General features: G+C 34.7%; 1 protein-coding gene across 1 annotated transcript in view; it reads left to right on the top strand.

The window, feature by feature from the left end:
• The first annotated feature begins 1,022 nt into the window (after positions 1–1,022).
• crhr1 (corticotropin releasing hormone receptor 1) overlaps positions 1,023–11,961 on the top strand; it is a 101,318-nt gene continuing 90,379 nt past the window's right edge. Inside the window, exons 1-2 of the mRNA XM_053515274.1 lie at positions 1,023–1,121; positions 1,235–1,328. Of these exons, the coding sequence (XP_053371249.1) occupies positions 1,023–1,121; positions 1,235–1,328 (193 nt within the window). The remainder of the gene's footprint in view (positions 1,122–1,234; positions 1,329–11,961) is intronic.

Raw genomic sequence — 11,961 nt, 5'->3', positions numbered from 1 at the left:
CATGCCATGGAAATGGGACATGCGAATCATGCTCTGTGTGCAGGACAGAAGCACAAAGCATGACAGTGATGTTCCTTTGATCAGAATCTCTGGGAGCACTGAGAGGTCAATTCAATAATTCAGGGTCGACCTTGTAAAACGAATCATAGGATTAAGGGCTACTGGGTGTTTTATTATATTAAAAGCATCATGTGAGTCGCCGTCAGACTCCCATAAAAGTGTCCTTTACTTTATTAAAATGATGGCATCCGCATCCTAAATCACAAATCACTGGACATTGTCACTTCATTCAGGTGGAGGCTTAGACAGGTAGATGCAGTTTTTAAATCCTGATTTCATTTATTAAGGGGAAAAAAGCTGCCCAAAGTTCCCTAGCCCTATAGGAAAAAGTAACTGCCAAATCAAGAATGATTTACACTTGATTGACACTTTTTTTTCCCTTTTGCCACACCCAGGCCTGATGAATCAAGATAAATAAATACAATTAATTGAATTAAATACAATTTAGACAATTTTTCCCCTTAATAAAGGCATAATTTAAAAATAGCATTTTATATTTACTTGGGTAAATATATAGATAAATAGATTTTAATTAAAATAAAAAAGTTCAATTTTATACATAGAAAAACTTTTTAAATGTTCATATAGCTAAAAACAATTATTTTCTTGTTTTTAGGTTAAGTTAACTTAATTTATGCAATTTTCTTTGTAAGTTCATGTACATAATTTACATAAAATACATAATTTTGTCAAGAAATGTAACATAATTAGATGCAGTTGTGAAGTAAACTGTATTTAATATATAATCAAGTTGATATACCTACCAAACAATTAGTCATTATTACTACCTGCATGTAGACAATATATTTAATAAGTCTTCTTTTCTTGCAAGGTCTAATGTTGCTCAGTGGTGGCGACATCATCTTTATTCATCATCATAATTTTATCCCTTAACACATAAAGGTCATCACTCATGCACACACATTCACATGTTTATTCACACCTTTAAAGGGGTTGAAAACATGGAATTACTCAAACACAGAGGGAAAAGTGAGCCTTCTGCCAAGACCCTGCGGCTGCACCATACAACCATCATATACAGGAATAGATTAGGAATGAAAGTAATGGAAATCTGATTTCAGTCTGAATTTAAATTTAAATCCTGTGATTCAAAAAACTATTTACGGTGTTCTGAGTAGAGAGAGGCTTATTGTCCTATTGTTTTTCTCTCCAGGTTCAGGTGTTGTCCATGTGGATCACACTATTCTCTGGGGCTACAGCTGAGCTTACATGTGACACAATACTCCTGCTCTCCACCAACCTTACAGGTGAGTGTGTACTTTTCTGCTGTGGTTTTCTGATCTCTTTATGCTCCATTACATTTCCATGGACCAAGGCTATATTCAGACGATTCGATTGTACGAATGCTTGAGGGTGTGTGTGTGTGTGTGTGTGTCTTAAAATAAATAAATAAATAAATATATTCTGGTGGATTTGTTATAGCAGGATTGACAGTCCAGCAACCAATCACGTGTGATAAAATCACAACCAATCACATATTAAAAAAATATATAGTAATATCAGTGGAATTACAGTAAAATGATGTCCTGAAAAAATTGATACAACAAAATGACATGCAATATGCAATACTGATAGACTTTACACAAGAAATAAACTCAGCAACCAGACCATATGCATTCCAGATTTGTACCTTTATTACAATTATATTACAACTGTGTGAGATGATGCATTGATGTCTGTGGAAACATTGCTGTGCAGTAGAGAGTGACAAAAATATGCACAAATGCATGGTAGATTTAACAACAACACGAAAACATCTCTCCATTAAAAGTGAAGGGGAAACAAAAGCTAGGTTTTAATGGTAATGTTTTTAATGTTGGTTGGATGCTCTGAATATATTTAACTACCATGGTCATGGTATGTAGGCATTAAGACAATACACATTTCTCTTGCTGCTTGGGAGTACAACCAAAATATTGTTAAAATACTCCTACATGTGCAAATGAGAAAAAAAGACTGATTTATTTTTTTTGGTCTGATTGTAAACAGTTTTTATTATTATTATTATTATTATTATTATTATTATTATTATTATGTAAAGACTTTTTATGGCTTAAGGATTTGACATTTCTGAAAAATGAAAGCTGCATGTATTAAATTCAAAGGTAAAAGAAAGTTGCTGTCATAACAGTTGATACTTTGGCATTATAAAAGACGCTTACAAACACTCTAAAAGGACAAGTTTTAATTTTTATTATTATGTTTCTCAGTTACATAATAGACTGTTTTCTTTTTATCTTATCATTATTTTGAATGGCGAGTTCCAGAGCAGAGAAACACATGATCATACAAAATTTAAGACAAGGACTTGCTTGTAAGACTACTGTACGCAACAGATAAAAAAAAAAAGGAAATCAAAAGGAGTAGCTTGAAACTATTAATCTCTCAGTATCATAGTGTTTCAGGCTTTTGAATGTTACCTATCCTAAACCTAACACTTATTTAGCACCATATGTACTGCTGACGATCTGCATTATTAACTCTTGGTGGACTTATGATGAATTATGGAATGTTTTAACCCAAAACACTGCATGTAACCAATATTTTCCACACGATTAAAAGCTGACATCATGCTGTGAGCCACACACTTTATAATCCCTCACTTTAGCCAAACTGCAAATTTTGCAGATTTAAAGCTCAGAGGGGAAATAACCTCAGAATTAGCTCTGAGCAGGGAAAATATGCATGTTGACCTGTGGTTGAAGCTATTTTTCTCAAAAGAAACCCCTCTTTTTTAACCTATTTTTGCAGTCACAAAAGTCTAGAAAAATGTGAATTATTGGCAAACTGATTAAGTATACTCATTAATTATACTAATTCTATATACAGTATACTGTATATAGAATTGGGTTCTACTTGTACCACCGGGGTGGCTGTCCCCCACCCCAGTGGCACAAGTAGAACCCAAAATTTTAGCTATAATGTTATGGCTGATTCTAAGTGATGCCCTATATGATGAAAGTACACTAGCATAACTAAAAGTTATTGTGTAATACCTTTATTTATTAAATGATTGTCCTTGAAGATTAACCAAGCCCTGATACATGTACCAGCTCTTTGGAAAGCTATACAATTGTATAACTGTAGCTGTAACTGTGGCTCCTCAATTAGGTTTGAGTGCTTAAAAAGCTAATAAACCTCTATATTGACAATTCACTTCCCTTAGGCGCAGCTTAACAACAAATCAGCTCGACAGGGCCAGAAGGGATTGTTACACAAGCTATACAGTTGTGCTTCCATCTGAAGTAGTATGCTCAACCCACACAAAACTTGCATAAATCCCATTCAAAAGTAGTGATAGCGCTGGTAATTCAGAGTTATGAAGTCAGATTAGCTGCTGATTAACACTAAACCTAATTAAGTTCAGGGCTATCGTGATGTATTTTTTTTTATCACCTATTGTTTTTAATTACAGCTATGCCGGAATTCATCCTTTTATCTTCTTCTAGGTTATTCTCTTTACTTGTGGTTGAAAGATAAAGGTTTTTAGTTAAACAACAATGCTAAATTAGAGTCTGGGTTGTACATTTCATATGTGACAGACGGACAGAGGAAATAATTGGTGTGTTTCAGGGACAAGCCATATGTTATTCCTAAGCAGCATAGTCATTATCAAAAACCTCTTTATTTCCATAACATCTCCAGTGACAGCTGTGGGCCTGTTGATCCCAGCATGCCGCACACAAACCTGTGATTACCTGCGAGTGTGAAGTGTCACACTTCAATTAACATTCAAGTGATTGGCATCTATTCACAGTGATTTAACCACTTCACCACAGCAATCAGCGGCTTGTTAACACTGGGCCTCTGGTGCATTGCACTATATGTTTAGGCACCTATGTTTTACACGAGAATGTACAGGTAATTGTATGGAAAAGGGTTAATTCTAAATGTTATCAATTAGGTAGATCTGTGTAATTCCAAGGAAATTTTCCATAGGGCTTATGTGTGGACAAAATGAAAATATTATATAACGATATACAGAGTCAGCCAAAAAATGTATATAAACTGTGCCCTCTTGCCTATGATTGTATCACAGCCGTGCTTATATGCAGCACAACAGCACTCACTCTCATGTGATATTGCTTAATTAAAGCCCTTCCTGAGCACAAATCGGCCGATGTCACTTCATCAGTTCAAGCCTGTCAGGCTGAAGGGTTGTAATAATTAGAACCAGCTGGTTTAGTTCATGGATGGAAAACATATATGGCAGGACGTTTACAGTACATACAGTAGTGCAACCTAAACACAAGTTCTATAGCTAGTTTATACACCTAAACTACAATTAGGTTCCAGTACCCGATTACCAAACCATTAAATGTTGTGGATTTTCGTTTGGTTTGGTTTTGCACAGTAGCCTGGTTATGCTTTAATTGTACTAAAAGTGATTATCTAATTTTATTAAATATGTTAGAAAATTATATGTGATCAAATTCACTAGATACCACTTATACCCCTATCTCACCTACGCGGTTTCGCGCGGTGGCCATAGGTACGGTTCATCATAATTCACCACAAGTTTTCAGCGCTGAGTACATTTCCATTAAACTAAACATGTTTAATTTTAAATTAAACGTTTAATTTTTTTGCTCGCGGAAGCTTGCGGTCCTTACAGAACTTCGCGGAACGTCAGCGGGCAATCGCTGCGACTCACGGTGCCTAACACCGCACCTTACCGTGAGACAGACCACGTAGGTGAGATAGTGGTATTAGAGCTTTTGGCGGCATGGTTGCTTAGTGGTGAGCACTGTTGACTTCCACCTCCAGGATCAGGGTTCGATTCTCGGCTTGGGGTCTGTGTGCATTGAGTTTGAAGGTTTACCCTTGAAGGTTGGGCCCTTGAGAAAGACCCTTAACACTCAGACATATAATAAGATAAAATGTAAGTTGATCCGGACAAGAGTTTCTGCCAAATGCTGTAAATGTATGTATATATTGGATTTCTTTAGACGTTAGCTGTACATTTACTTAAGGAAGAAAAAATAATTAGAATCAAGTGCATCAATATACCAATGTTCTTACTGCTGTTTACTATTTATGGTGAAGTATGCCATTTGTGATGAGGCCTCTAATAGTTTTAAGTGGCATTTACTTGCCCCTCTCTGCTATGAGATGTAGTGTGACACACAACTACTGTACTAGCTGCACTAACATTTTCCTGTCAAAGAGAGAGAAATTTGCAGATCTTAAATCTGTCAGCTTTAAGAGCAGTAATAAACAAACCTGGCATTACAGGGTTTTTTTCCCCCCATTCTTTCATGTTCTCCATTCACACTTGCGGTGGTGTGTTGATGAGGCTGTGCTGAGGGCTGCTTTAACCACATCACCTTACTTCATCAGTGCTCAGTCATCTGCACTGTGACCATCTGGTGCTGTATTAATAAACCACTGATTCACAAACATGACTCTGGGTTAGAGGTTGCATGGATTGTTTAGAATGAGCCGACTGAGTTTGTGCCATGCCTACCCTTATCTGATTACATTATTAATGACTGGCTGTAATGTAGCCTATTTTATAAAAATGTTGGCCAAACCTAAAATAAGCCATGGCAGACTAAGCTCTTACTGTAATACAAATTATAGTATTCACAAATGTGTTTTCAAGGCAGCTACCCTTAATTTTTTTCTAGCTTATTTTAAATGAGTAAAATTAGCTTGAGTGAAATTAGCTAGTTCATGTAATGCAACTTTACAGGATTCAGCCTAAAGCTGGTTAATGCAGTTACAGTAACAGGTAGCTGTTTACATTTGGATAAACTTAATTAGAAAATTAATCCTCACAATATGTACAGCTAGTTAACAGTATTTTGCTTCAGTTATAGTCAGCTAGCTATTTTGTGTTGTTTTTATGGTGATTTTTGTTCTGTCTTTTTTCTGTCTTTTTTAATAGTTTCTAGATAGTTTAGTTATTTAAGCTAAGCTAAATTGCTAATTAAGCTAAGCTAACAATTTTTATTGTTTTGATATTGATGATGATTTTGTTTGTTATCTTTTTTTGTATAGTCTCAAGAAAGTGTTGTTAATTTACAGTAGTGCTAACTTGTTGGCTTAGCTAGTTAGTTAATTAAGTGTCTTAGCTAGTTGTTACTTTATGTTGTTAATTTATGTTGTATGTAGCATCTTGGTTATGGAGAAATGCTGTTTTGTTTTTACTGTGTACTGCATATGGTTAAAATGAAAGTAAAAGCCTACTTGACTTGACTTGATATTAAAATGAACTAGTTGATCTTACTGTATATACAGTACTGTAGTAATAGCTAGCCTTACAGTAGCTGTACAGCTAAATGTTTTCACACTCACCAAAAAAAAAAGTATACAGAAATCTTAAAACTGAACATCCCATCCCACATCCATGTACATTAATATGGAGTTGGCCTGCCTTTGCTGTTCTAAGAGGCTCAACTTTTTTGAGAAGGCTTTTCACTGGTTTGTGAAACAGTGCTGTGTGGTTTTGGGCAATTGCTTCTGCATACAAAGACATTCTAACTGACTGTGTTTGCGGAAGAACCACATACTTTATGGGTGTCCACAAACTTTCATTCATACAATGTACTGTACATGTTTTTTAAAACAAATAGTTTGTGTAAAATAAGCTTATGCATTAGCCAGCTCATTTTTTTTAAAATAGTAACTGATTCAAACCGTTAAAATGTTGTGGATTTTCTTTTGGTGGGTTTGGTTTGTACACAGTAGCCTGGTTGTGTTTTTGCTGTACTAAAAGTGATTACTTAATATTAATTCTGTTAAATATATTAGAAAATCATATGTCATAAAAATTTACTAGATAAGACTCACTGCTTGTGGTTTCATGGTGGCTTACTGGTTAACACTGTTGACTTGCACCTCCAGGGTCGGGGTTCGATTCTCACCTCGTGTCTGTTTGAATGTTTACATGTTAACATGTTCTCCCCATGCTTGGTTGGTTTCCTCCAGGTACTCCTGTTTCCTCCTACAGTCCAAAGACATGCAGATTAGGAATAGAAATTGGTGTTTCCAAATTGCTTGTAGTGTGTGTGCCAATTATGCCATGGATGGCACCATGTCCAGGGTGTACCCTGCCTTGTGCACACTGTCCCCTGAGATATGCTACACAATGACCTACAGTAGTATACAGTACACAACAAGCAGTATAGAAGATATATATATATATATATATATATATATATATATATATATATATATATATATATATATATATATATTTGGATAAATAACAGTTTGGTTTAGCTAAACAGCTTATTTATTTGTTTGTTTGTGAGTTTGTTTATGTGCATATAAAGTGCAATGTAAAGTGATTAAAATCTGAGGTACTGTGGGAAAGCAGTGCATGTTTCTTGCTCATAGGTGCAGTAGCAGGGACTAATATTCATTAAGTTTAGGCTATAATAACCACTTGGTTTACAATTGTGATTAAATTGCTTACTCATCCGCAACATCATTTATTATTACAAAATAAGTAAAAATCCGTGAGCTTTCTTTACATAAATCATTTAAATTAATTCATGTGCTGCAACAATGTCATAACATAGTATCTTTTACTGATGCTGTTAAGATTTTAAATTGCTGAGCAGACAATATTTTTTAAATAAATAACAAGCTTCTAAACTTTACCAGAGTTTACTAATACATTTTGGTAAGAATGACCTTTTGAATTTGTTGATATTACACAGAATATCAGCCATAATGAAATTCACCTATTATACCACAAGCTGAAAGTCTGAAAAAACATTGGAGTGATCCTGAAAAACTTGGTAGAGCCAGGAGCGAGAATGCCCCCTTCCTGTTTGGGGATGCGCAGTCATGTTTGGGGATGCCCTCTTCTTGTTCCAACATGACTGTACGCCAGTGCACAAAGCAGGGTCCATAAAGACACGGATGAGTGAGTTTGGTATGGAAGAACTTGGCTGGCCTCCACAAAGTCTGGAGGTAAACTTGATAGAACACCTTAGGGATGAGTTAGAGCTAAGACTGTAAGCCAGGCCTTCTTGTCCAGCATCATTGTCTGACCTCATAAATGTGCTTCTGGAAGAATGTTAAAAAATTCCCATAAACACACTCCTAAACCTTGTGGAAAGCCTAAGAACAGTTAAAGCTGTTAGAGGTGTAAAGGGTGGGCCAACATCATATTAAACCCAATGGATTAAGAATTGAAAGTTACACAAGTTCATATGCATGTGAAGACAGACGAGCAAATACATTTTGTACATACAGTATACTGTAGTATACATACATACACAGGGGGGCCAAAAATGTATACACACATTACCAGTTGTTATCTATGCCATTTTTGTAAAACTTTATTTATTCATGTATTTTATATATATTTATTTATTTATTTATTTATTTTTATTATTTGTTCGTCTTTTATACCTCTTATCATGTACAGGGTCATGGGGGACATTGAGCCTATCCATACTGTAGTGCACGTGGCAAGGTACACCCAGAACAGGGTGCCAATCCATCACAGGGGACAGTCAATTTAGGAATAACAATTAACCTAATCTACTGTACATGTCTTTGGGGTGTATAGAGGAAACTTGAGTACCTGGAGGAAACCCACCAAGAATGTGGAACATGCAACTCAACACCCACGGACCACTGCCAGGGATCAAACCCTTGAGATGGATAGATGGATAAATGATACAAATTTTAGGCAAAATAATCTTAAAAAATCCCTAAGGAGAAAAAAAACATTATTTTTTTTTATCATCTTGAATATTATATAGTGGATACAAAAGTTCTAAAAACCCCAGGTTTTTGAGATGAACCAGAACAGATAATTATTTTCCACCTTCAATGTGATATACTGTATCATACAGCACAATTCAAGTGAAAAGCAAAGAGGTTTTTTTGGGGGGAGGAGACAAAAAAGAAAAACTGTACAATAATGACTAATATTTAAAGGTTAAAGCATATGTTTCTTTATCCATTTCTTAAAATATACCAACTTAGAAGATTTTGATTTGCTCGTTACAATGTTCCATAGGCCCCCAAGGATCATCTGGTCAAAATACACACAGTGCGTACAGTGTCCTAAACAGAAAACATGTTTTACTAAACTGAGCGCACAGACACAAATCAAGCACAATCACAGTATTTGATTTGTCAACAAGTTTTGCTCAGTTTGGTAAACTGTGTGTTGGGTTTGTCAATTCATGTGCATGGATTCTGCCATAACTATTTTTTGTACCACATGACACCTGTGGGAATTCATAAAATTTAATTCCTTTTTCCTTGCAAAAAAATCTTCCTGATCGATAAAAATGTGAAGAGATCTCTGGTACACAGAACTCAAGTCATCGCACAGATGGTTGATGAGATTTAGATCTGGGCTATTGCTAAATATTTATCTTCATCTTCTGAAGCCATTACTTTGTTGAATTGGATTTGTGCTTTGGGTTGTTATCGTGCTGGAATTGGAATATTTTCCTCATCTTCAGCTGTCTAACAGAGGCATACAGGTTTTGTGCCAAAACAGATTGGTATTTGGAGCTATCTATATATAATATGATATTCCTGCAGCTCCTATAATATTAATGTAGGTCTCTTGGTAACCTACAGTACCTGTCATTTTGTCAGTTGAAGAGGGATGTCCTGTTCTTGGTAATGTGACTATATTGCAGTTTTTTCTGCCCTGGTTGATGATGTTCTTCATGGTGTTCCATGGTAATTTTTTGGAGTTCTTTTGAATACCTCTCCAGTCAGACGGAACCAAGAGAATCCTACATTATTTGTCTTTATTTAAAGTTAATCACAATCATCTAATTGATTATACCATGATTACTTTTAACAATGAGCGTGAATGTGATTTGTTGATTCTGAGTGCAGCCACATGCCTCATTATGAAAGGGTGTACAAACATATGCAACCAGAATATTGTTAAGTTTGTATTTATATCCCATCTGTAATGTTTTTATTATTATTATTATTATTATTATTATTATTATTATTATTGATGAATTTTGTTGGATGCTTTATCATGTTAAAAGTGGAAAAAAGTCAGACATGTTATCTTGTTTTATTTAGTTACATCACAAAAACCTTGAATTTTAAACCAGGGTATGTTGATTTTTTATATTCAGTATGTATATATTTTAATACTTCCAGCATCCACATAAAAATACAGTAGTAATTTAACATGTTACTTTTTATAAACTAAAATAAAGCTTAGGTGGGCACACACACACACACACACGGCAGAAAAACAGCCTGGTGATGAGCTCATTATGATGTTTTGTCTTTTGATGATACTGTAGGGGATTGCTGGTTCTTACTTGTTGCTTCATTTATTAATTTGATGTTACAGCTAAAAGTGTAATTATTGCTGCACACTCATTACTGATCCCTGATTACGACTGGAACCTTGCTTATTTGTTTGTAATGTTCCCATGGTTACGACATGCTGGTTTCAGTATCCTTATCCATGTCCATACAATGGATTTGATTTGCAGCTTTGGTGTGAAAAAAGGTTGTACAATAAAAGGTGGATTTTTCAAAAATAGTGAAAGATTTTAATTTTAATATGGACGTCATTTAAAAAATGCCTTGTCATTCCCTGGCATTAAGTCAGTACAGCTTTTTTTTCTGCATGATGCCCTTTCCTAGTTTAATCAGTGCTGCCAGTTCTTTTCAGGGGAAAGTAGTTAATACAGTAAATGCAGAATAAGTTGCCATAAATTGCCACAATCATTCGCACATCGTTGATAAGTTAGAGAAAGGTTGTTATTTTTTTGATGAAGGGTTTTTAGGAATTGTTTGTTAGAAGAGAACGGAGAGTTGTCAAAGCATAATGTGAAATTGAATAGTAGAGAAGAAAAAAGGTTTGCTAGAATAAAATAGAACAGGATAGAATAGAATACAACAGAATGCAATAGAATTAGGTATGAGTAGAAAAAAGGTGGGAAACTATGAAATATGATTAAGGTAAGGTGGACAATGAAAAAACTATGCTATGCAATATTTTCAGGCTCACTTTTTTGGGGGGGTTTTGTACAAACTTTATTTTATGACTATATTATTATAAGTCAGTACAAAAAAATTCAGCAAAGAAATTATCGTACAAGGAAAATATCTGTGGGCCAGAATAAAAAAGCAAATACCAGGATTTTAAACAACAGCAAAAAAACAATTTCACATTGTAGAATGATACACTTTTTTAGGATCATGCCTTTTTATGTGAAATCTTAATGGGCCAGGCTTTACCTTAATAAAAATTACAGTACAGTAGGATCAATTGGATTCGACACCAAGTTCCAGACGCTACATAAAAGGGCTTGAAAATGTATTCAGCAAATGTGTTTCTTTTTATTTGATAAGAATATAAATGAGTATGCATGTTTACAAAAAAAAAAACAAAGCATGGTTGGGAGATAAAAAGCATTAGGTATTATGAAAAAAAATGGTGTTATATGATCTTAATTGAAAATTCTAATTTTAACTTAGATTAGACACTTTGAAGCATGGATTCCATGTTTTCACCAAATACAACACATTAGACATTAATAAAAAGAGGAGAGAGAAAGAAGAGAATGATAGAATAAAATAGAATAGGTGTTAAGGTTATAAGTGTTATTAAAATGTCAAATTAAAGATTAAAACATATTTCTTACAGAAAGAAGTTGGCTTTGATTATAGCAACACAACCTATTTAACCTACTCCTGGAGAGTCTACTGTCTAATGTCTGTTACTGTTATACAGTGCTGCGTCAGAACTGCACTTTCATTTGGTATTAATAAAAGATCTAAATCAGTCTTTTTCATTTTATATTTCCTCTGTTAATAATCATGATGGTTGTATTGTTTTAAGTAGGACCACGTCATTATTCAGTTCCTAAAGTAAGACACATCCTCCACCTATTTACTGTTGTTGGGCAGCCATGA

This window comes from Clarias gariepinus, chromosome 16 (genome assembly GCF_024256425.1).
Source record: "Clarias gariepinus isolate MV-2021 ecotype Netherlands chromosome 16, CGAR_prim_01v2, whole genome shotgun sequence".
Classification (NCBI taxonomy): domain Eukaryota; kingdom Metazoa; phylum Chordata; class Actinopteri; order Siluriformes; family Clariidae; genus Clarias; species Clarias gariepinus.
Note: the sequence above shows the minus strand (reverse complement) of the source record. Positions and strands in the feature narration are given on the sequence as shown.